Source organism: Camelus ferus, chromosome 34 (assembly GCF_009834535.1).
Source record: "Camelus ferus isolate YT-003-E chromosome 34, BCGSAC_Cfer_1.0, whole genome shotgun sequence".
Taxonomy (NCBI): Eukaryota; Metazoa; Chordata; class Mammalia; order Artiodactyla; family Camelidae; genus Camelus; species Camelus ferus.
In genome coordinates, this window is record NC_045729.1 from 14,601,820 (window position 1) to 14,629,032 (window position 27,213).

The 27,213-nt window shown below is 34.5% G+C and overlaps 2 protein-coding genes and 1 pseudogene across 2 annotated transcripts; all 3 read left to right on the top strand.

Moving 5' to 3' along the window:
* Positions 1-454: 454 nt before the first annotated feature.
* Positions 455-4,636, top strand: LOC116661333 (annotated as a pseudogene).
* Positions 4,637-7,025: 2,389 nt separating this feature from the next.
* Positions 7,026-14,881, top strand: TAS2R10 (taste 2 receptor member 10). The gene has a single exon (XM_032473224.1). It carries the CDS (start codon positions 11,766-11,768, stop codon positions 12,693-12,695), a length of 930 nt encoding a protein of 309 aa, XP_032329115.1. The 5' UTR covers positions 7,026-11,765; the 3' UTR covers positions 12,696-14,881.
* A 5,874-nt stretch (positions 14,882-20,755) lies between these two features.
* Positions 20,756-21,699, top strand: LOC102520645 (taste receptor type 2 member 7-like). The gene has a single exon (XM_014565505.2). The coding sequence runs from the start codon at positions 20,764-20,766 to the stop codon at positions 21,697-21,699; it is 936 nt and encodes a 311-aa protein (XP_014420991.2). The 5' UTR covers positions 20,756-20,763.
* Positions 21,700-27,213: the final 5,514 nt, after the last annotated feature.

The window sequence follows — 27,213 nt, forward strand, 5'->3', positions numbered from 1 at the left end:
TTTATAGATGATCTTAAAATTACAGAGTTAAGGCACAAAGCTCTGTTTCTAACATTAGAAGTAGGGTATAAGGACTCCTGGAAAATAAAGTCATGGAATAGGGACACTATCCTATTCCCAGGTGTAACCTTTTCTCCACATCCTTGCCAGAACTTGTCTTTTGTCATTTTGATAATAGCCATTCTTACAGATGTGAGGTGATATTTCATTGTGGTTTTGATTTACGTGTCTCTGATGATTAGTGATGTTGAGCACTTTTTCATGTACCTAGTGGTCATTTGTATGTCTTCTTTGGAAAAATCTTTGTTCAGATCCTTTGCTTATTTTTAAAGCAGATTTTGTGGGGTTTTTTTTTTTTTTTTCTATTGATTTGCACAAGTGTCTTACATATTTTGGATATTGACCCCTTACCAGATCTGTGATTTTCTTCTGTTTCATAGGTTACCTTTTCATTTTGTTGATGATTTCTTCTGCTGTGCAGAAGGTTTTTACTTTGAAGTAGTCCCACTTGTTTACTTTTATTTTTGTTGACTTTGTTGGCAATCCAATAAGTCATTGCTAAGACCAATGTTTAGGAGATTATACTTATTACATTTTTCCTAGGAGTTAATGGCTTCAGTCTTTAATACATTTTGAGTTGATTTCTGTGTATGGTGTTATACAGGAGTCCAATTTCATTCTTTTGTATGTGGATGTCTTCTTTCCCCAAAGCTATTTATTGAAGAGACCATTCTTTTCCCCATTGTATATTAATTTCTTTTAAGGGCAGTCTAGTGGTCTTGAACGTCTTCAGCATTTGTTTGTCTGGGAAAATCTTTATCTCTCCTTCAGTTCTAAAGGGCAGCTTTGCTGGGTAGAGTATTATAGGTTGGTGGTTGTTTTATTTTAGCACTTTGTTTTTGTATCACCCCACTCCCTCTGACCTTCAAGTTTTCTGCTGAAAAATGCTCTGATAATCTTACGGAGGTTCCCTTGTACATAACAAGTCTCATCTCACTTTTACTTTTAAAATTCTCTCCTTGTCTTTAACTTTTGACAATTTAATTATGTGTCTGAGTATGGGTCTTTAATTTATCTTTTTGGAACTTTTTGGGCTTCCTGGATCTGGAGATCTGTAATGCACATAATTGGTCTGCTTGATGGTGGCCCACAAGTCTCTTAAGGAATCTTCACTCCTTTCATCTTTATTTTTGCTTCTCTGAGTGGATGACTTCTTCTGCCCTGTCTTTGAGTTCACTGATTCCTTTCTTCATCTTGATTAGCTTTCTGTTGAAACTTTCTATTAAAATTTTTAGTTCAGTTATTTTATTCTTCAGCTCTATAATTTCTGTTTGGTACTTTTAAAGTATTTTCTGCCTTTGTGGAAATTCTTATTTTGTTCATGCCTTGTTCTCCTGACTTCAATGAACCTCTTTATGACCATTATTTTGAACTTTCCATCTAGTAAATCACTTATCTCTCTTTCATTAAGATTGGTTTCTATAGATTAATGTTGTTCTTTTATTTGAAACATATTCCCCTATTTCTTCATTTTCCTTGATGGTGTTGGTTTTTACACATAGGTAAAACTGCCACCTCTCCTAGTCTTGGCAGATTTGCCTCATGTAGGAGACGAACCTTATCAACCAGCCCTGCCTGAGAACCTGGTTGCTTCTCAAACCTGATAAAAGGTGTATACCAAAAAAAAAAAAAAAAAAAAATGCAGGAATATTATACTTAATAGTAAAATGTAGAATCTTTTACATCAATGCCAGGATTAATAAAAACTTTGTATTAGGAGCATTAGCCAATGCATGAGAAAAAATAAAGATATAACTCACATGAGAATTTGAATAAAATGACAAAACAGATTATTTTTTTCTTGTAGGCCACAAATTTACCTGTGGATATTCCACAAAGCAATCTACAAAGAAATGAATAATAGGTTTATCAAATAAAATAAGTAGGCTTAGCAAAATTGCCAAATAAGATATTCATGTTTATCTATTTACCAGTAATAACTAGTTAGAATATGAATTTGAAATAAAAATTTTTCACAGTAGCTACTAAATCTATATAAGGTGCCTGGAAATAAGTCTCAGAAGTTATATATCATATTTGATTGAGATGTTTCTTAAATTGTATTGAAAAACATAAAAGGAGATTTGAGCAAATGTAGATATATTTTATGTTCTTGGGTAGATGGAATCAATTTCCTAAGATAGCAATTATGTCCAAATCCTTATGCTCCATACAATTCCAATCAAAATCGCAATGGAGTTTCAGGAATGCTAATAAAATTGCTGAATATTTAAGTAAATAATTAATATTTTAATATTAAATAGACCCAAGAGAGAAACCTTTATAAAAGAACTAAGTATGAGAGATATACCTGATAAATATTAAAAATTGGGTTATAAAACCTGATGTAAGAGAAGGGGATTTAAATCTAGATGACCTCCATAGATTAATTTTTTTCATTTTGGAAATATGGAACAATAATATGTGTGATACAGTTCCTCAGAATTTTTCAGGAAACCAAGTGAAATATTAGCTGGTGTGTGTGTGTGTTTATGAGCTTGTAAACAATAAAGCTATTTGTCAGTACTAGTTAGCAGCACCCAATTTTAGGAAGTATTAGCCTTTCTGAGGGTCCTAGGGAATGTGAAAAGTTTTTGATAGGAAAAACTTAGAAAACCTATAGATAAAGTCCTTTAAATCATCCTATGAGGATCTAATGTTTTTGTTAAAATAAATCTTCAGTGATAAAGACTTATTACATCATCAATGAATTGCTAAATTCCATCTATCAGTTTAGATATTTGCTGCATGTTCTATGTACTAGATTTAAATTTTTACTAGCTAACATCAAGACTTGATGAATTCAAATTATGTAGAGCTTAGACAAGGAAAACTATTGCAAAACAATGAAAGAGAATATGTCTTTATTTGCATGTTAGCAAATGAGAATTTAGCTCTCATTTCAACATCGTCTATGAAATATTTCAACCTATTGCAAGGACATAAGTGTTTGAATAAGAATTCTTTTAAATTATTTTGGAAAATTTTTTTGTAAAGACATATTTAAACAAATCCAGCAGTGCCCCGTGGTTTTTTCCTCCTTGACACTGATCTCGGAATTTAAAAGAAAACATGGACTTCACTACACACTAAGAATCCAGGTACTGGTGGAACTTTAGGACACTAAGGAGTCAAAAGCAGTGATATTAAGTTTGGCTTTTTTCCCCTCAGACATGATGAATTTACTAGCAAGCATTTTTTCTATCCTGTTAATAGCATACCTTATTCTGGGGAATTTTGCCAGTGGCTTCATAGCATTGGTGAACTGCACTGACTGGGTCAAGTGACCGAAGATCTCCTCAGCTGATGGAATTCACACTGCTTTGGGACTCTCCAGAATTGGCTTACTCTGGGTAATATTAATAAATTGATATGCAAATATGTTTAATCCAGATTTAGACAATTTAAGAGCAAGAATTACTACTATTGCCTGGACAATAGCAATCATTATAGCATCTAGTTTGCTGCTGCCTTCAGCATATTTTATTTGTTCAAGATAGCCAATTTCTCCAGCCTTATTTTCCTTCACCTAAGGTGAAGAATTAAAAGTGTACTTCTCGTGATAACGTTGGGTACTTTGTTCTTTTTGGTTTTTCAGTTTGCAGCAGTAAGCATAGATGAAAATATCCAGACAAATGCATATGAAGGAAACATCACTTGGAGGACCAAATTGAGGGCCATTTGACACATTTCAAATATGACTCTGTTCATGCTAATAAACTTCATACCCTTTACTATGTCCCTGATATCTTTTCTGCTGTGAATCTTTTCCCTATGGAAACAGTTCAAGAAGATGCTGCTCAGTAGGAAAGGATCCCAAGATCCCAGCACCAAAGTCTATATAAAAGCCATGCAAACTATCTCTTGTCTCTTGCTATTTGCCCTTTACTTCTGGGCTCGAATTTTCTCAATTTGGAGTTCCAGTAGGCAGCAGAACAAACTAGTTATGATGGCTTGCCAGGCTTTGGAATCATATACCCTGTAAGCCACTCATTTATCCTGATTTGGGGAAACAAGAAGCTAAGACAGGCCTTCCTGTCTTTTCTTTGGCAGCTGAGGTGCTGGCTAAAAGAAAGGAAATAAGTGGGTGTCATGTATCTTCTAGCAGAAAACAAACTGAGTCTTTATAAGCTTTGTGTATGTGTGACTATAAATATAATGACTTGGTACAAATAAGGAAGACTAAATTTAAGACAAGTAGGTGAAACACTTAGAAAATTCAAGTTGTATTAAAACGATGAAGAAGAAAAATAACATGAGGAAGATAAACCATGGCCATTCCCTGTGGTTAATTGTGTTACACATTTCTTTATGATGGGATTCTTATTAAGTGAATATATACAAATTCAAAAGTGAAGAGTTACACAGAATAATCTTGTTTATCTATTCTGCATATGCCTGTCAGTATCTACAAATTTTGAACTCCCATTCTATCCCTTCCCACCCCTCTCCCCTTGGCAACCAATTTGTTTAAGGCTTCTTAGAGAAATTTTAACAAGTTGAAGTCTTTTTCTTTTCTGTGACTTAATTTGCTTTTCCAGCCCTTCTTCCATTCAGATTCATTTATTTACATTTTAATTATGAAATATGAACATGTATGCGTTTATGTAAGATTTAAATACAAAGCAGAAAATTATTACTTATTTTGTTGAAATATAATTGATTTACAATGTTGTGTGTTAGTTTTAGGTTGTACAGTAAAGTGATTTAGTTATACATATACACACATATAATCTTTTTCAGATTCTTTTCCATTATAGGTTATTATAAAATATTGAACATAGTTTCCTGTGCTATACAGTAGGTCCTTGTCATTTATCTACTTTATATATAGGAGTGTGTATATGTTAATTCCAAACTCCTAATTTATCCGTCCCCTCCATTTCCCTTTTGGTAATAATAGTTTATTTTCTGTGAGTCTATTTCTGGTTTGTAAATAAGTTTATTTGTATCATTTAAAAAAAAGATTCCACATATAAGTGGTATCATATGATATTTGTCTTCCTTTGTCTGCCTTACTGCACTTAATATGATAATCTCTAGGTCCATCCATGTTGCTTTAAATGGCATTATTTCATTCTTTTGTATGGCTGAATGGTATTCCAGTGTGTGTGTGTGTGTGTATGCCACAACTTCTTTATCTAGTCATCTTCAGTGGACATTTAGGTTGCTTCCATGTCTTGATTATTGTAAGCAGTGCTGCTATGAACATTGGGGTGCATGTATCTTTTTGAATTAGAGTTTGCTCCAGATACATGCCCAGGAGTGGGATTGCTGGATCATATGGTAAATCTATTTTTAGTTTTTTAAGGAACCTGGAAACTGTCCTCCACAGTGGCTGCACCAATTTACATTCCCACCAACAATGTAGGAGGCTTCCTTTTACTCCACACCCTCTCCAGCATTTATTATTTGAAGACTTAAATTATGGCCATTCTGACAGGTGTGAAGTGATACCTCCTTGTAGTTTTGATTTGCATTTCTTTGATAATTAGCAAAATTGAGCATCTTTTCATGTTCCTGTTGACCATCTGGATGTCTTCTTTGGAGAAATGTCTATTTAGGCCTTCTGCCCATTTTTTTAGATTGGGTTGCTTGTTATTTTGATATTAAGATGTATGAGCTGTTTGTACATTTTCAAAATTAGTCCCTTGACTGTCACATAATTTGCAAATATTTTCTCTCATTCTGTAGGTTGACTTCTTGTTTTGTTGACGGTATCCTTAACTGTGCAAAAGCTTTTTAGTTTAATTAGGTCCCATTTGTTTATTTTTGCTTTTATTCCCATTACTCTAGGAGCTGGTTTGAAAAAAAAATATTGCTGTGATTTATGTCAAAGAATGTTCTGCCTATGTTTTTCTCTGGGAGTTTTATAGTATCTAGTCTTACATTTAGGTCTTTAATCCATTTTGAGTTTATTTTTCTATATGGTGTTAGAGAATGTTCTAATTTCATTCTTTTACAGGTAGCTGTCCAGTTTTCCCAGCACCACTTATTGAAGAGACTGTCTTTTCCCCATTGTATATTCTTGCCTCCTTTGTCCTAGACTAATTGACCATAAGTTCGTGGATTTATTTCTGGACTGTTGATCCTGTTCCATTGATCTATGTGTTTGTTTTTGTGTCAGTACCATGCTTTTTTGATTACTGTAGCTTTGTAGTATAGTTTGAAGTCAGGGAGCATGATTCCCCCAGCTCCGTTCTTCTCTCTCAAGATTGTTTTGGCTATTCGTGATCTTTTGTGTTTCCATACAAATTTTAACTTTTTTGTTTCAGCTCTGTGAAAAATGTCATTGGTAATTTGATTGGAATTGCATTGAATCTGTGTATTGCCTTGGGTAGTATGGCCATTTTAAAAGTATTTATTCTTCCAATCCAAGAACATGATATATCTTTCTATCTGTTTGTGTTGTCTTCAGTTTATTTAATCAGTGTCTTACAGTTTTTGGAGTACAGGTCTTTTGCCACCTTAGGTAGGTTTATTCCTGGGTATTTTATTCTTTTTAATACGATGGTAAATGGTATTGTTTCCTTAATTTCTTTTTCTGCTATTTTGTTGTTAATGTATAGAAATGCAACTAATTTCTGTTTATTAATTTTGTATCCTACAACTTTTCTGAATTGAACGATGAGCTTTAGTAGTTTTCTGGTAGCTTCTTTAGGATTTTCTTTGTATAGTCTAGTATCATGCCATCTGCAAACAGTGACAGTTTTACTTCTTTTCCAATTTGGATTCCTTGTATTTCTTTTTCTTCTCTGATTGCTGTAGTTAGGACCTCCAAAACTAGGTTGAATAAAAGTGGTGAGAGTGGTTTGGCCTAAGGCATCCCAGCACTTAAGCCTACAGGCTGTCAGGTGGGGCCAGGTGGTGCTAATGACCCAAGCAAGACGTCAGCCTCCAGGAAAGTTCATGTGGATGAATACTCCTGGAATGTCTGCCGCCAGCTTTTATGTCCCCCAAGTGAACCATAGCCACCCTCCACCTCCCTAGGAGACCTTCCAAAACAAGCAGGCAGGTCTGGCCCAGGTTCCTATGAAATCACTGCCTCTTCTTTTGGTCCCAGCACATGCGAGATTATGTGTGTGCTTCCCAAGAGAGTGAAATGTCTGCCTCCTCCAGTCCCGTGGAGCTCCTGCAGCTCAAGCGCCTCTTGTTTTCACAACCAAATGCTCTGGGGGCTCCTTCTCCAAATGCCGGAACCCTAGGCTGGGGAGCCTGACGTGAGGCTCAGGACTCCCACTCTTGTGGGAGAGCCTCTGCTGTATAATTTTTCTCCAGCTTGTGAGTTGCCTGCTCAGCAGGTATAGGACGCAATTACATTACGAGTGCACCACCCCTGCCATCCCACTGTGGTTCCTCTTTAGGTTTCTAGCTGAAGAAGATCTTTTTTTGGTAAGTCTGAGTCTTTTTTAATTGTTGGTTGTTTACTAGTCAGTTGTGGTTTTGTTGTGATTGTGAAAGCAGGCAAGCTTGTGGTCCTACTACTCTGCCATCCTGACCAGATCCATATAGCATCTAATCTTATTGTTGGGGACAGGCACTCTTCCATATCCTTTGTGCGCTGCGCACTGTTTCCTCTAATTCTCTTAAATGACCTTTGTTGACTGTCAGGGAGTGGTACTATCAAGTGATGGAGAGGCACAAAATGAGGCCAGTTTATGCCCTGCAGATGATCCTCTCCTCTTTTCAATACTGCCCATATCTGGCTTTAACTGAGAGACTGTTGTGGGGTGAAGACAGAGTTCTATCACTTGTCACAAGCCCTGTAAATGGTTTTCACTGAAGTATTGAATAATACAAAGATTAATCATGTTTTAAAAATATCTTGCTATCAAATATGATTTTTGACATCAAGAGAAGCTTCGTAAATATTAATGAAGGAATGAAAGTCTGAATTATTAGAGAAAAAAGCAAGAGGTTTTGAATCCAGATGATTTCTCTCTGAGCCTCATTTTCTGTTGCCAAAGAGAAGACAATCATTCCTGGATAATAATCCCATAAGGTTGTTCCTCAAGATATATGTTTGTGTGTATGTGTGTGTGTGTGGGGGGGGCAATTGCAAGAAATTCATTGACAAATAGATATAAATTATCAGCAGCTAGCATTTGGGAGCTGTGGCTTTGCTGGATTCACTCAAGAAACTAGAATGCTTTGGATAGGAAAAGCTTTGGATAAAGTATGGAAATGTCCCTTAGTCTTCCTTCATCACAACTCAGTGGTGACGATTTTAGTGATTACCAAACTCCATCTACTAATGTAGATATTTGCTGTTTGTTAGAGCTCTGTGCATTATATTTTTAAGTGTTACTGGCCCACCTCAAATTGGTGAACAAGTTAAAGATTAAATAAAGCAAGCATTGCAAAATAATGAAAGAGAATATATCTTTATTTGCATGTTAGCAAACGAGAGTTCAGTTTTTCTTTCACCATCAAGTATGAGAAATTTCACTTTATTTTGAAAACACACAGTGAACATAGAGTGCAGCTAGCTGTCTGGGAGAAAACAATTCTTACAAAGAGAGCTTTGTGCTCATCCATTAATACACCTTAGTGTTTCTGCTTTGATCTTAAGCCTACAATTTTTCTTAAAGGAGGAAACTAACTGCGTATCTAATAAATAAGTGTATATATATATATATACATACCATTAAAACATAGTAAATCAAGAAATTGTCAATATTGCAATTAGAGATTGAAACTCTCTCTTTGAGGACATGGTAAATGTCTTGAATATCATCTTCATCATTTTAATACACTCAGAATTAGTAACTGGTATTTTGGGGAATGGATTCATAACACTGGTGAACTGCATTGACTGGCTCAAGACTTGAAGGATCTCCTCAGCTGATCGAATCCTCACCACGTTGGCAATCTTTAGAATTTGTCTGATTTTGGTAATAGTGGTGAGTTGGTTTACAAGGGAATTTTCTCCATCTTTATATTTGAATAGAAAGAATGTTATACTTATTACTATTATTTATTACCATTGCATGGACCTTGGCCAACCATTTTAGCACCTGGCTTGCCACAGACCTCAGCCTCTTTTATTCTCTCAAGATAGCCAATTATACAAATGCTGTTTTTCTTCACTTAAAGCATAGAGTTGAAATGGTAGTTCTGGTAATGTTTCTGGGGGCATTAGTATTGTTGCTTTTATGTCTTATTATGATAAGTATTCTTATTAATATCCAGATACATCCATATGAAAGAAATGTGACTTTGAGTTCTAAAAGGAGTGACACGGAAAACTTTTTGAAACTGATTATATTCAGTATGGGAGACTTCATACCCTTTATTATATCCCTGATGTTTTTCCTCCTGCTAATCTCCTTATTGAAACACCTCAAGAAGATGAAGCACCATGCAATGGGATTCAGAGATCCCAGCATCAAAGCCCACCTCAGTGCCATGAAAATGGTGATATCTTTCCTCATGCTATTTGCTGTTTACTTCCTGTCTATTCTTATGACAGCCTTCCATTCTGATATGACTCAGAACAAATCGACCCTTATGCTTGGTCAGGTTCTTGCAAATGCTTATCCTTCAGTCCACTCATTTGTCCTAATTCTGGGAAACAGTGAGCTATGGAGGGCTTCACTTTCGGTGTTGTGGCAGCTGAAATGCAGTTTAAAAGCTGGGAAACCTTCAGACTCATAAACCATTCTGGAGAGCATCATATGTAATCTACAAGAAAAGGTTAAAGAATTTTATTTCACCTTTCTTCACCATTCTTCCGTAATGCGTGATGTGAATATATTTTAATGTTTATCTGTAATAGGCTTTTTTCTATGCTTATGAAATGTTAATTACATATATATATATATATATATATATTTAGCACATTCATACAAATGAAAAATTAACTGGATTATCTAATTATAAGAATGTCAGCAACAAATGCCATAGGTGGTATTTCAGTTTTTACTTCTCTGGAAAATTTTCATTAAAATGTCAAAAATATACATGGTAGACATATACTTACTAAAATGTGAAAGTTATATTTTTAATGCTTATTGGTTTTCAAGTTATGAGAATCAATTTATAAATATTTGTAGATTTTCTCAGAATCAAGAAGCAACTTGTATTTCGCTTACTTGTTCTACCTTTTCATTCAGTGATTCATCATATATATATTTATAAATTATCAGGAAGCCACAAATTTCCTTGGAAATTCACTGGTTTATATTTCCCATTGTAATCTTTAAATACATATGCACAATAGACTGTGATGTGTAAATTTCCAACCTTTTTTCTTATAATTGTCATTGAGTTTGAAGTCTTAATTTCTGGATTTCTTTAAGTGTATATTTTATTTATTCATGCACTTCTGGGTCACTGGTGAGTGAAAAAAAGAATGGACATAAGAAAAGATTAGAGAGAAAAGTTTATGAGAAACAAACGTGAACTTAAGATACATGTGACTTTTACATGATTGATTTAATCATGGAAAGAAGATTGAACTTAATCTAACATGTCAAAATTTACTTAAAATCAAGTTCGAGTTGAGACATAAAGAATAAACTTGCCCAGGGGCGAAGTGTTAACTTATGAATACAATGAAATGCTATTACTATGCTACTAAATGCTATTATTATGGAGACATAATAGAGGCTCAATAAATGTTAAATTTCACTTTTAAATTTTGAATCAATATATTGGTTTAAGTGATTTTTCCCTCCTTCTTCCACTGGAATGTAAACTCCATGAATTGCATGAGCTTTGAAGTTGTCTACCGTTATCTTCCCTCGGTGGCCAGACAAGACCTTGATAAACTTGGATGCTCAGTAAAATACTTGTTGAAAAAAATGAATGAACGGATGCCGTCAAAGTGGAATATGTTAAGTGAAGGGATTGTTCCTAAGAGCTTTTCATGTCAGGAGTGGTCAACATAATCTGCATTCATTAATGGAATAACAATGAGTATAACAACACTGCAACAATTTGGTGAGATAATATTTGTGATGTTTACCATACCCAGAGTTGAGCTTAAATTCTAATTAAAAATTAAAAGATAAAACATACTGAGTAACATGAAATTAACTGCTTTAATGCAAAGTGGCAATTGTTCAGTATTCCTATGTAATTGAGTCATAAACTATTGTCTCCTTTATATTATAACTTGAAGTGTGCCCTGCCTGAATAACTTGAAAAATGAAAAAAATGTGTTTCTTTGTCTAATTATTTAGAGTAATTATCTACAATGGCTAAATCCATTCATCTCTTCTTTATACTATTTCCTCTTTATATATCTCAACCTTCATCATAAACACTTAATATAAATGACAATGTTCATGTTGACATTGAAAAAGGTGTAGTCCAGTTTTTGTTTCTATTGTGTTTTGCTTTCTGCGGGTATATGTTTCCCACTTCCTACTCCAGAATTCAGGTTAACAAATGCAAAATAGTCTCAGAAGGACAGGTAGGATCCATGAAACAGAAACTTTCATTTGCATCTTAACAAATTGTAGGTCAGCATACAGTCTGGACACCCATTCTGTAGAGAAGCTGAATTTTATAGACATAACTGAAAGGGTCTCCATGAAGCTCTTTTGGATTCCATCACAAGGCATTAATTGGGGCAATTTTAAGTGTTTATGTAATGAAAGAGACGAAAATCATTCTTCCATCAAGCAGCAATATATGCCTCATTCTGCAGCAGGTAATTCAAAATCGATGTGACAAAGAAATATTAGGGATTGTCAGATATGCTAAGTGTAGGAGAAGGCCTCCTTCTTTTTGTAGCAGTTAGTGAGACAGTACTGGGGGTTTTAGGGAACGGATTTATTGGACTTGTAAACTGCACTGACTGTGTGAGAAACAAGAAATTCTCTATGATCAGCTTTATTCTCACTGGCTTAGCTACTTCGAGAATTGGTCTGTTATGGTTAATAATTACAGACGGATTTGTAAGGATATTCTTTCCAGAAATGTATTCCTCCGGTAACCTGGTTGACTATATTAGTTACTCATGGATAATTCTGAATCAATTAAGTGTCTGTCTTGCCACCAGCCTCAGTGTCTTCTATTTCCTGAAGATAGCAAAATTTTCCCACCACATTTTTCTCTGGTTGAAGAGAAGACTCAACAGGGTTCTTCTCATTCCAATGGGATTATTGCTAATTTCATGGTTATTTACTTTTCCACAGATGGTGAGGATTATTAGTGATAATAGAATAAGAAATGGAAGTACAACCGGGGTAACCAACATGCACAAAGATAAATTCCTTACATACCAGATTTCTCTCAATCTGGGGACCATTCTCCCCTTTCTACTCTGCCTGATTACATGTTTCCTATTGATCATTTCCCTTTGGAGGCACAACAGGAAGATGAAATTGAATGCCACAGGATTCAGGGACCCCAGCACAGAAGCACATATCAAAGCAATGAAAGTCTTGATATCTTTTGTCATCTTGTTTTTCTTATATTTTGTAGGCGTTGCTATAGAAACATATCACTATACTCAGCCAGAAAACAAAGTGCTGTTTATTTTTGGTATGGCAACCACAGCCATCTATCCCTGGGGTCACTCATTTATCCTAATTCTAGGAAACCGCAAACTGAAGCAAGCCTCTTTGAAGGTACTGAAGCATGTAAAGTGCTGGGAAAGAGAGAAACTTCTCAGAATTCCATGATGGGCATGGGGAGAACTGGATGTTCCAAGAGAACAATCCAGTGAAGAAATCCCTGAAGATCTGTTTCACTTGCACTACTTTCTTGCATTGGTTTTAACGGTGTTATTGCACATCACTAGACTCTTCCATAATTATTTTGACTGCATCTCAGATTTTAACTAAATCTCTCCAATGAGCTTTTAATCCCACATACAAATTAAGTGGCTCAGTCAGCTTCCCTCCCTTGCAATTGCTTCTTCCCACATCCCCCACCCCCAGAAGAAAAACAGCTGTTCACTATGACGATAATGACGGTGGAATAAGTATCTAAAGATTTCTCCTTGTGCTTTACCTGACTTCTTGAAGCACTGACAGCCCTTCACCAAGAAAACCCACAGGAAAAGAAACCAAGACAGTTATGATGAATCTTGACATTTAGAACATGGAAGTGAGAGACAGAGAAAGAGGTGCTTCTTTTGAGCATGCGGTTTTAATTCTTTAAAGGACTGCTTTTATTTTTACTACTTGAATCCTAATGTCATTAAGAAAAAAAGCTAATGTGTGTTGTGATGCAGTAGCAATAGTCATAGCATGGGGAAAGATCAGAGTGCCGATGAAATGAGTCTATATTTTTCAAATCCAGTAATTTGAGATAAAAGCTCGTCTTGAACTTCTTAAATTAACTTATGTGTCTAATTTTTTTGGCTCTACTAGTAGTGCAAATTTGGTCCCAAATATACATGTGTTCAAGATTACTATCAGAAATTTTCAGAACAACAAATCTCCTTTGCATTCTCCCTTCAATTCAGTGTCATGGTCGAGAGATAAGTACCTCTAATTTTAACCTTCTGCTGAGCATATATTATTTTCTCGTTTGTCCTTTAACAAATTGCCTTTCAAGGTTCCTGGTTTATTGATAGTATCCGATCTCACTTCCAGCTTTCGAGAGGCCAAAGCTAGGGAATGTCCCATATGCTCACGATCCTTTAAAACTTAAACTCTAATTTAGAGGAGTTTGAAAATGCCCCTATTTTCATTACTTTTTTTCTCTCAAAATCTGCACTTTCCCATTATTTTTGGCATCTGAGGAATCTTTTCTTTATTTTTTTTCCTGACAGCTGGGCCATGCATTTAAAATAATTCTGAAGACTTGTTTTCCCATATTTCTTCAGATATCTGGTTGGCCATATTCTTTTTTCCCCCAGTTTTGTTGAGATATAATTGACATACATATTTGCCATACTCTTAAAAACAAAGATTAGTTGTTCTTTTCTACCTTCATTTCAATTTTTCTTTTTTTTTAAGTAAATGTATTCAAAGCTGTATATTTTCTGCCTAAATATTGATTTAGATACATTCCACAATGTTGACACGCAGTTCTTATACACATATTCAGTTCAAAGAGTCTCAAAATACCCTTTGCAATTTCCTCTTAATTCAAGGGGTACTTAGCAGGATAATTTTCTAGCTGTATGAACAGGTTTGTAAAGGTAATTTTTCATACTGATAGTTTATTTTACTGAAGTTGGGTTAAGCAACATATTTATGTGATAGCTGGCCTAAGATAAGATTTATTTGGTCCAGTATATGATCTATCTTTGTGAATGGTCCATATTTTCTTGAAAGAGGTCTGATAATGTGAAAGTCAAATTTACATGCATTAGATGAACCATATTAAATATATTTCTTCTCTATATCCGTATTTATTATGAATCAATTTGAAACAGATAATAAATGTGCATTCAAAATTATTGTCTCTGCTCATAATTCTTTCATTTGTAGCTTTATTTAACTTGAAACAATATTGATAATTATATTTGTTATTATAGCCATTACTTTATTATTACTATTAATTACTGGTATTAAAACCCTCTGTCATGCAGGTTTTTGCTTTAAATTTTATTTTGTCCATGGTAAAAATATGAATTCTGTTACTTTGCTTTATAGTTCATTATCATGTGTTTTCCATTTGTGTGTATTTCCACTCGTGTATTTTCAACATTTCTACATGTTTCTTTTATTGTCTCCTATAGAAAACAAATCTCTGATTTTTGGTATTGTGATATTAGAATATGAAAATTACGATCATTTAGTAAACATTTTTATACTTGTAATTACTGTTACATTAATTTTCTATCTTATTTCTCTTTTTCTATTTGTCAAGCCTTCTTTGAGATTTTTCCCCTCTTTTCTTACCTTTTATTGCTATCAAATCTTCATATACTGGTTTTAATATGTCATTATCATTATTCCAAATAAAACAATAAATTTAGCTTGTCTTATCTACTTCAAGTATTTCCCAAGCCTCATGTTTTTATGGTGTGCAGTTTTAAGTTTTCAAATTTATGTATTTAAAATATGTTTTTATTGTGGTAAAATATATATAACAAATTTTGCTATTTTAACCATTTTAAGTGTATAATTCTGTGGTATTAATTATATTCACAATATTGTGTGGCCATCACCACTATCTATTATGTCTGCCTTATTTTCTTGAGTTTTTCACTATAACAATCCTAGTGGGTATGAAGTGATACTCTCATTTGATTTATATTTCTCTAATGACTAATGGATGTTGAATATCTTTTCATGTGCATCTTGACCATTTGTAAATCTTTGGAGAAATGTCTATTCAAGTTCTTTGCCTATTTCTTTGAGGTATTTGTCATTTTGTTGTTGAATTGTAGATGTTCTTTATATATTCAGATTATTAAACCATTCTCAGATATTTGATCTGCAAATATTTTCTCCCATTCTGTAACTCATCTTTTCACTTTATCGTAATGTCCTTTATGAACATAAGATTTTATTTTTGATGAAATCCAATTATCTGTTTTTTCTTTTGTTGCTTGTGCTTTTTGTATTATATCTACAAATTCATTGACAAATCCAAAGTCATGAAGATTTACCCCTAGATTTTCTTCTAAGTATTTCATAGTTTTTGTTCTTATATTTAGGTCATTGATCCATATTAAGTTTTGTATGTGGTATAAAGTATGGTTCCAACTTCATTCTTTTGCATATGAATATCCAATTGTCACAGCACCTTTGTTAAAAAGACTTTTCTCCTGATGCATTGTTTTGGCATTCTTTCTAAAGATCAATTCACCATATGTATGAGTTTATTTCAGGAATCCCAATTCCATTCTGTTTGTCTATATGTCTGTCCTCATGCAGTACCATGTGATCTTGATTGCTGTAGGGCCATATTTCATGATTTCAGGTAACTATTATGAACCTTGAAATTTGTGCAAACATAGGGAATTGTAATTAAGATGCATCAATAAAGGCTCTATAGGAAAACAATTTGTTAAGAGAGTCATGCCAAGAAATTCAATAATAATAGTATCTTAAATTTGTTGAGTATATAAGCACTTTTGTGTTCTAAGTGCTTTCAATTTAAGACTTCATTTAATCCCAACATTTCTACAAGTCTCTCCTATACAGTGCTTTCAATCTTGCTCATGTAGAAATTATAATATTTATACCCCTCTCTGGTTGGTGGATATCTATGTATGATTTGATTTTTTGATTAACACATGTTCTTTTTATTGTATAATTACAATAATACAAATAAAATGCAAAATTTTAGGGAGGATAATACTGAGTTTGTTTAAAACTTCTAATGTATTTTCAAATTTTTACAGAAAGTTGAAATATTTCTCAAAGTGACATTGTTTTAAATATCAACAAATACTTATGTTTAAACTGTTTTATTCTTCCAGTTTTATTAAGATATAATGAACATATGACACTGTACAAGTTAAAGTGTATAGCATAATGATTTGACTTACATCAGTGATTTGATTTAAAATAATTACTGTAATAAGTTTAGTGAATGTTCACCATCTCATACAGATACAAAATAAAAGAAAATGAAAAAATATTTTTTCCTTGTGATGAGAACCCTTAGGATTTACTCTTGTAACAATTTTCATATATAACATACAGCAGTGTTAATTATATTAATCATGTTGTACATTACATCCCTAGTACTTATTTATCTTATAAGGTAAATTGTTTTAAATAATGATCTCGTCAAATTCTTAATTTTTATCAATTGTTCTAGGGGATTATAATATACGACCAAATAGTATTTTTTATTTTTTTCTCTGATGGAAATTCTATTCTTGTCACTGATTATAATTTGAATGACTTAACTGCCTTAAATTATATTTCAAGTGTAACCATTTAAAAAAGTAATATCTTTCCCTTTCATTGGAAATAGAATGTGAAATTTTTAATAATAATAGAAATTAATTTCAAATCCATTGAAATATTTTCTTTTTAAACATTTCCATATAATTAGAGCTTTTTCTCAAGAACATTTTGCATTATTATCAATAATTTTTTCTTATGATTGAAATTTTGCTGTCAGCTAATTAGCACTAGTAAGCTACTTAGTTCTCAGAAAATCAGTTACAGAAAACACTTCTTGGCACTAATAACTATCCTTTACCACGTACACAAAGGACAATAATTCACAAGAATTTTTCATTTCAGATATTCTTTTAGTTCATAAACTCTTTAAAAACTGGCTAGTCAGTACATTTCAGTATGAAACAGCAATAGATGATACTCTGATGCATCTCAAATAAAACTGAAACAAATGAAGTTCTTTTGATTTTTTTCCATTGGATTTGATTTTTGTTCTATTCTTAGAACATAAATTCAACCTCTCTATATAAGAGTTTCTCAATGAATAAAACTCCATAGTATTTAATCTCAGTGTTTTCCGAGTGAATTCTAGATGTAAAAATCTTGCTTAAATCTATTTTGTTCAGCCACAGTACACACAGTTAGTGTTTTCATAGCATCTTGTTCTTTCTAAAATAGTTCTGAAAGACATTGACTACTCCACCTGTATTTTGTTATTTTTTCTGAAAATTAAAAAAGAATTTGTCTGAGCTTTTCTCCTTAAGGTTCCAATTAATGCTATCAACTCGGCGCATTTTTAAAGCACCTGTATATTTATCAATCTGAAATAAAACTTTTTATTTGATAATCTTTTGTCTTGTCATAAGTCATCAATGTTTTAGTGAACATAGTGAGGAGTCTGGTGTAGAGTGGGACGTGAAATGACTCCATGACTTTTCAAAATATGAGTTATCTGAAAATAGGACCAGCATGGCAGCATTCTGTTCTTGATTTGTAAATGTGGAGAGCTTCATATAAGCTAGTAGCTAACCTAATTTAAAAATTGTGGTGAGGAACAAAGCACAAATATACAACTTTAATTCTTTTCAAAGAAATGTTGAAACTTGTATGAAACTAGATAGAAACATATCTTAACTAACTTCAAACTCTAGAAGAAAAGAAGACAAACATACTGATTTGCATAAGGGAATAAGAGTTACCATGAAAAAATTGCTCTAAGGTCAGATGAAAAGAAAATTCTACCAAACCTTTGAAGAACAGATAATTCTGGTACTATTTGAGCTGTTCCAGAGTATAAACAGAAGAAAACAGTCCATGAAAAAATTTTTATGAAGCAAGTTTTATATTGATAGCAGGGCCTAACTGACTCTAGAAAACTAGTCTAATCTACTTCTCTTTGCGATGTGAATACCAGTATAAAAATGTAAATAGAATAATAACACACAGAAATACCAACAGTTTTCCTAAAATAATAGTTCACCAAGACTAAGCAGAGCTTATGTCAGGAATATAAGAATAAGCCAATATTAGGAAATCTGTTCAAATGATTGACTAGATTTATAAATCTAAAGGATAAAATATATTGTCATCTCCATGAACTTGTAAAAGATATTTCACTCAAGAGATAGCAACATCCAATAAGACGGGAATCTATAGATATGTAAGTAACATATTATTAATAGAATTTAGTTACCTGATGTTACTGAGTCCAAACTCCTTCTGCTAGCCACATGACAGGCCAGTAAATCGGGAGATGAGGTGTTGGGGCAAGGAATAACAACTTTATTTGAAAAGCTGGCAGACTGAGAAGATGGGGGACTAATGTCCTGGAGAACCATCTTCTCCAAGTCAGAATTTAGGCTTCTTTTATACCAAGGGGGTGGGGAATATGGTTGGTTGTTTCAAGGTTCTTGGTGTCAGAATCCTCATTCTTGCAGCTGTCCATGTAGGTCAGGTCATGGTGTCCCTGTAAACTCCAGCAAGACAAGTGTTATTTTCTCTTCTGCATCTTTTTATCTTTATATGAATGGGAAGTGTTATACCCTTAAAGGTCAGAGCTTTGAGAATAGGCCATCCTGTATATTTCAGGCTATAGACAACATTTTGACTAAGCACAGGAAATAGAACACAGGGTTGAGCCAAAGGAACAGATCTAATATGGAGTCAGATTTGTTCTTCCCCTTTATGTAAACACTGATGCTTCAAGTCCTTCATGATGGAGCTAATGTTGGCAACTCTCCTGTGGTATTATGCTGGTAGAGCAGGAAATTCAAGGGAGTCCACTTGGACTTCTGACCATTTAGCTCTCACTCCATGAATATAAGAAACAGTGTGGGGATTTTTCTGGTTTCATGGATGTCTATTCCAATTATATATTTAGGAAATGTAAAAATAACTACTGAATAGGCCCATGAGACCTATTTGATTCCATTATGATTTAATACCTGACCAATGTAAGCCTCTGTTTTTATTGGTTAGCCATAGTGATATTTGGAGTCCTCAAGAATTAGTGTCAATTCATAGTTAATGTCCACCAACCCCTAAAAGTTCTGGGTATTTTTCAGAGTCATTCTAGTAAATGGCAGCAAGGGAAATCTTGGAAGAAGATCCGAAGTGCTGCAGGGCCCTTCATTGGTCAAAGGGCTCTGGATTTGTAAAATGTGATAGGACTAGAAACCAGATTAAAATTCCATGTGGCAGCTTGTGTCAGTTTTCTGATCCATCAGATGCATAATTTCTCCTGCTATAAAGATCAAGTCGAATTTTAGTAGGCTACCCTCTCTTTCATTCCTAAAGACATCATGATCAACTAGGCTGAAATTATTGATGTTAACTCTCTACACTTTAAATTCATAATTATTTTTGAGCTACAAAACCTGCTTTTGTACAAAACGAACCATGGTTTTGGGGTACTTTGCAGTCATTAGACAGGGTAATGATGCCACATCTCCAAATTAAATTTTAGCCATATTTTCCAAGTAATTGATTCCTTTTGTGAAGCTCTTGTCAATGACGTAGATTGATGAATCTAAAATGCACAGAGCTTAAAATGAGAAAGATTGTGCAAATCCAAGAAATGATGATCATTAAATGTCACGTGACTAGTAATGCATTATTCTGAGGCCTGTGGCATACAACTGTTCATCTGAACAACCAAGATAAATGAGCTAAAAAAAATTTTGGAACCAAATAAACTGTATTTTGTGTTAACCTTTTAAGTTGCCTGAAGATATATAGCTCTCAACGTTAATCCGAAATTTGGATTTTTAGTAGTAATCAATATCATCATTCAACAAAATGAAGATTTTTCTTCAAATTTCAATTTTTGTGCATTTTCTAATTGCAAAAACAAATCCTTGAGGTTTAAGTTTGCCAGATAAAATACAAGACACCCAATTAAATTTGAATTTCAGTACTTCCCAGAAGTACTAATCTCATGTCATTTGGGACACTCTCAAAAATTATTCATTGTTTATTTGAAATTCAAATCTAACTGGATGTCTTGTATTTTTATTTGCTAAATCTGGCAATCTTATTAAGGTTACTAGTGTGCATTACAGATTAATGAATCCAAAATTTGCAAAACGTAGCTTGAGAAAGTGCCACACCATGAAAGAGAATCAGCCTAATTTGCATCTTAGCAAGCTGTAGCTCAGCCTAAATGAACCATATGTGGAAAAGTAAAATCTGCTAAGAAGGTAAATGGACAGAGGGTGGCCAGGCCAGGGATAGCCAACCACATTGCTTGCTCAGGACTAATTAGGATTTAATGAAGGTAGCTACCATCTTCGTTTATCATTCCAGTCTCCATCCCAAGACAGACGACAACAAAAAGAGGTGAAGAAAATTACAGCAAAATCTAAGAAGTAGGTGCAGATATCAAACAACATCAGTTCAACTAGAAACGAATTGGATATTTCTGCATTTTAACATGCCAGGTAAGGTGGAGAACACCTTAATCCTCATAGCAGTAGGAGAATTTTCGCTGGGGATCTTAGGGAATGTGTTCATTGGATTGGTAAACTTTGTGGACTGGATCAAGCATAGGAAGATCGCCTCCATTGATTTAATCCTCACAAGTCTGGCCATATCCAGAATTTCTCTATTGTGTATAATACTATTAGACTGTTTTATACTGGTTCAGTATCCAGACGTCTATACTGCCGGTAAACAAATGAGAATCATTGACTGCTTCTGGACACTAACCAACCATTTAAGTGTCTGGTTTGCCACCTGCCTGAGCATCTTCTATTTCCTCAAGATAGCTAATTTCTTCCATCCCCTTTTCCTCTGGATGAAGCTGAGAATTGACAATGCGATTCCTAAGATCCTGCTGGGGTGCTTGGCCCTCTCTGTGTTTTTTAGCCTTCCTGTCTCTGGGAATTTGAATGATGATTTCAGGTTTTGTGTCAAGGCAAAGTTGAAAACAAACTTAACTTTGAGATGCAAAATAAATAAAGCGCAATATGCTTCCACCAAGATATATCTCAACCTGCTAACACTAGTCCCCTTTTCTGTGTCCCTGATCTCGTTTCTCCTCTTGATTCTCTCCCTGTGGAGACACACCCGGCGAATGCAGCTCAATGCCACAGGGTCCAGAGACCCCAGCATAGAAGCCCATGTGGGAGCCATGAAGGCGGTCATCTCCTTCCTCCTCCTTTTCATTGCCTACTACTTGGCCTATCTTGTAGCCACCTCCAGCTACTTTCTACCAGAGACTGAATTAGCTGTGATGGTTGGTGAGGTGACAGCTCTAATCTGTCCCTCAAGCCATTCACTTATCCTAATTCTGGAGAACAGTAAATTAAGAAAAGCATTTCTAAGGGTTCTATGGAAAGTAAAGTATGTCCTAAAAAGGAGTTGCTAACAACATAAACAGATCTGAAGATCAACTATCACTTTCTAGGACAAAAGAAGACAAGATCTCTCTTAATTATCGTTAGTTCTTGCCTTAATGTTGGTTTCATATGTTCAATTACTCTTTTTCTTAATTATCTTTAGTTCTTGCATTAATGTTGGCTTCATTTGTTTAATAGCTCCTAAAATGTAGTCTACTTATAATTATAACTTAGAAAATCTCATGTAGATCTGATTTTGCCTTTCTCTCTCTATCTCTCTTTGCCTCTGTTTTTCTCTCTCTTCTCTCCCTCCCTCTGTTCAGAGTTGTTTTTTTAAAATATGTTTCAGAATATTAAAAAGTTGATATCCTAACAGTAAGTGTGAGAGGAGGGCGTATTTTCATAGTTAGTTCTAAATTGTTTCTCCAGATGCAAAATTGTATGACTAATTTAGAACAACTGTAATAGTACCTTGCTGTTATTTGCGTTCGTATGAAAAGCAGCTCACTCATCCTCGTGATCCTAGCTAGATTCTTCTTCTTAGATTATCCAACTCAGCTCCACCTTTGGGCAAATCTCAATAAGTTGACAGTTCTTAACCAAATGCTATGCAATTCTATGAATATAACAGAAATTAATACTGACTTTAATTACAATTAAGACAAACATTATGACTGAAATAAATATTGTCACAGCAAGTTTAAAAACTATTTTAGGATTGTAGACAATGGAAGAAAGACATTCTATAAGAAGGAGAGAAGGAGAGTTTTTATAGAAAGTTTTTATAAAATAAACTTGGCTAAAGAAAGAGCCTAAATAGAACTATTTAATGCTCATTGGAGAGTTTTTTTTGCTGCAAAAGACATGTGAAAGTTTGCTTTTAGCAAATCAGGACTGCACCAGGCATTAATTGTCAAGATACTATAAGATGAGACCTTCAAGCAAAACCTTATGTACTGAGATGTCAGAACTGACAAAGGAGACACTGATTCGATACAGATGATCTCTACATATATGGAGAATATCATTTGGATGACACATAAGCCATCTGTGACATAGCTCAGTTTCTCAGGTAGGTTCAATCGAGAGGGAGATAATAATAACACAGGAGCGGGGTAGCAGTCGTGGAGCAATTATGTCAAAATCACGGCACTGACGTAAAAAGGTGGAACCCTCAGAACTAAAAGTATGGAAATTCCAGATTCCTGGAAACTTCAAAGCCACCTGAAGCAGACCCCTACCCCTTACTAGAGCAGAAGAGCCTCCCCCATCCTCGAAACTGTCAATTGACTCAATCTGAGGCAAGTTAACATTTGTTCTCCTCAGGATATGCCCTACCACTCCTCATTACTTCAGGACACAGTTTCAGCACAGCTGCGATCAGTCACGTACAGTTTCTGTTCCAAAAGAAAATAGCTTCAAGTTAATACTACACACATTGTTAACATTATCAGTGGGAATAAGGGGACATGATGGAAATGGGGCTTGAGGGTGGTGGATCGAGGAGTCCTTTTCATTTTGTCTGTATATGGAGAATTTATTGACATGGTGACATAATGACTTGGTGTCATAATGAATTTACTGCCTCAGTAATGGCTTTGGACTCAATGTTCTGGCAAGGGCACGTAACTCCAGTCTTGATACTCTGTTGGGACAGGTCCATGAAGCTTGGGCACAACGATAGCCTCATACGTATGGTGGAGTGGCTGCAATTTCCTTGACATGGTACTAAGAAGGGTCAGAAAGTTCAGGGATGTCATAATGTCAGAAAGGACTGACTATATAGGACCCAACACCTTTATAAGAGCACCTCCCTATGGTCCCCAGGAGATCCCTGAGGATATCCGTTTCACGGAGGCAATAATGAATGCTCTGGTGAAGAAGCACTGGCATCACTGACAGCTCTGATGGGATGTGCTCTGTAGTTCAGAATTGTCTGGTGGGAGAGGCTGCCAGGAAGCTGGGCTTCCTAATGTCGTTGGAATTGTCAACTGCAGCACTTAACCATCATTAACCATATTGGACTGCAAGTCTAGCCAGAGTGCCAGTCGCTATACATTGACCCACAGAAAGCTGTGTTGAGAACTAAGATAAATATTATTCCTAGGATTCAGGTGGATAGAGGCACATAAGGTGCTTCTTGAATTATGTAAGGGAAACATGAAATGCCAAGAAGTCACCTCAGTAGAAAATTGCTATTCCTTCTCAAGCTTCCAGCTCTAAGTCATTTCATAGAAAGTCTATATTACTTGGAGAGGAGACCAGTTATTACTGAGAAATGACCTTGCAAAGCCACTGAAGTTTTCATGGTAGATATTTTCCCAATCTTCAACTCTCTTCAAAGGGAACTCTTTTGACAGAGTAATTGTGAACTAGGGGAAAAGGGATCATTAGATATTTTGTGAACTCTTAAATACAGAATTTGACCTGACACTAATACCAGAGCAACAAAAATGCCATCATGATCTAACAGTGAGAGTGGAGGTTTGGGGGGAACAAATTCTTCATTGCTTCCAGAGAGTCCACATACCCACCTGTGGCTATCTCCCTAGTTCTCAAGAATGAAATTAGCATGGATGTACTAAACATCTGTCAGAACACAACATTGAAAGTTCTTAAGTTTTGGTTGGACAGAATGTCTCACCTAGTAGACGTCAGCAAGCTTTTGTCTTCAGTCATTCAAGTTTTGAGTAGACGTTGAAAGACAGGTACTAATTGGGTGCCAGAAAACTAGAAATACACATACAGTTTGCTTCTTTGGAAAGCAATTCTTGCATAGTAAAGTGTGGATGTTCAGGTTTTTGGTCAGTCTGATTCTTGCCTCTCTGAGCAGATACTAGTGATGATCGTAATCTCTCTGCCTGCTTTGGGACCAACATCTTGGCTCCGTTCCAAAAGACAAAATATGTACAGATAACCAATTGTGAGTCTCAGTACAGACCCATCATCACTGTGTGTGCAGAAAATTCTTCCCTAAATCTGATTAGGATCTCTAAGTATGTAGAAAAGATTCAGATAATCTGGTACAGTCACCCTTCAGTATCCACAGGGGATTGTTTCTAGGATACCCCCCTCCCCAACGCAGATAAAAAATCTGTGGAGCCTCAAGTTCTTTATATAAAATTGCATAAAATTTGGATATAACCTACATATATCCATACTTTACATGATCTCTGGATTATTTATAATACCTAATACAATGTAAATTCTATGTAAATAGTTGTAAATTACATAACATTTACATTGCCAACATACGTAAAATTCAAGTTATGCTATTTGCAATTTTCTGGAATTAAAATATACATATATAAATAAGTAATGGAAAACTGGGAAAGGTGACAACTGGGGCTCCTACCCTGCTTGCATGGTAAAGAGAAAGCTGCTAATTTCTTCTCCAGTCCTCACCCAAGTCATTTTCAAATGTTCCTACCTCAAGCTTATATATTTTCATACATTTTACATTATTTATTGGAAGCATAGGGGAAAAATGTAAAAAATAAAAACCAACCAACCTCATAGTAATGCTAGACATTAAAAATAATTGGCAATGATTTATTAGATAAGGAGTTGCTATGCTATCATTTCAGTCAAATTTTGGTCAGCCAAGCTCATGGTCTCATATCCAAATTGACACAAGAACCCTAGAAAATTGCTTGGCAGTATACACTGACATTGAACATACCCACACTCTATGACCTAGCAGTCTTGGTCTTACGCTTAGATACAACCGTAATATAAGATATGTGTGTGATGGGACAGGTGTGATAGTTATCAGTCTTATTTGAAATACCCCAAAGTATAAATAACCCATATGTCTGTCAGCAGAAAAATAGAAGAATGAATTGTCACAGAATGGGATAGTATACAGCAATGAAAATGAACACACCACTACCATCCTTGTATAAAATGTTCAATGAAAGAAACCAAAGAAAAATATATACTATTTTACTGCATTTTTTATAAAGTTTAACATGGTGAAACAATTCATCATGGAAAGACATGAATGTAGGAGTAATGGAGGGTAATGTCTAGGAAGGACCCAGGAATTCCTTTGGGCTACTGTGACATATTATCAATATACTATTTACTGAGCAGATTTTAATTACATGAACATGTTCTCTTTGTAAATATTTGTCAATATACATCCTTATAATTTGTTCATTTATCCATAGGCATGTTATACTTTAACAAAAAATATTTAAAGTTATTAATACAGATACTATGTACACTGTATAAACTATTTACACTGTATTGGCGAGGATATAGAAAACAGCCATTCTCTTACACCTTTGGGGGGTTCAAATTTATAGTCTTTAGAAGGTTTAAGTTGTATGATCTATCACTTGGCATTTTATTCAGAAATATTATTCTTAGAATTTATCCTGTATGTGTTACTGCATAAGTAGGTAAATAAATAAATAAATAAGAAAAAGTTATTGTAGCACTGTTTGTAACAACAAAATACTGGAAACAATATAAACGTTGATCTAACTGGTTAAATAATTATGGACTACCAATACAATGGAATATAATTCAGTCATTAAAAACAATTCAGTAGATATATACATGTGGCATGCATATGAAAACATATTCAAACAATATTTTTAAATGAGAACAAAGGTTAGCATGATCCATTTCTATATAAAAGAAAATGAATTGTCTCTATACACACACACATATATAGCTATTTTATATGTATAAAATGTTATATATAGCTATTCTATATAATCTAAAATATATTTTACATATTTATATACGTTTATATATATCATAAATTCTACATAGCTATTTATATAATCTATATCTATTTTGTATATCTATTTATATAATTTCATATATATATATATAGAGAGAGAGAGAGAGAGCTGTGTTCAGAAAATATCTGAAAATATAGACAAAATTTTACCAGTGATTTTTTTCTGAAATGAAGTTGTGGTGGAGATGAGTAAAACCACCTTTTGCTTTTTGGCCTTCTGTAGCGTTTAAACTTTTTATAATGATGTGGGTTTTTGTATTTAAAAAATACTAATGAAAATGAAGACCCTTGCCAGCCAGCTGTTGTCTGACAACATGGTTGAGGACTGCCCCACAAGTTGCCTCAAACTGCAACTTCCTGCTTCCTCATTTGCTTCTGCCAGGTGCTGATCTTGGCTTTTTACCATGACCTCAAGTCTAGGTCCAGTCAACACTGAGCCCCTTCCTTTCTGTCATCTACTAATTAACTTATTTCAACTCTTCCCTCCACTTGGCTGAATTAGGCTATGACATTTGCCTGCTCCAACCTGATAATTGACCTGCAATTTATTTCTCAATTTCAGGCCTTCCTTCCAGATGTAATTTTACTTTCACCTCCTGCTCTTTAGAATTAATAGTCATGACTTTGGTTTCAGCGACCCACGCCCATCCTTAAGACCAATAATCAGTATCTAATGATACAGAAAACTTAGTAAGCCTGGGTTCTATGCCCAAAGCATTGTGTAAGTTCTTATAGCCATTTTATTGTTTAATTTAATCCTGACAACCCTGGGAAGTAGGTGCTATTA

What these genes read in the sequence shown, in the direction of transcription:
- LOC102520645 (XM_014565505.2), top strand. Translation starts at nt 20,764, where the DNA reads ATGCCAGGTAAGGTGGAGAACACCTTAATCCTCATAGCAGTAGGAGAA.
- TAS2R10 (XM_032473224.1), top strand. Translation starts at nt 11,766, where the DNA reads ATGCTAAGTGTAGGAGAAGGCCTCCTTCTTTTTGTAGCAGTTAGTGAG.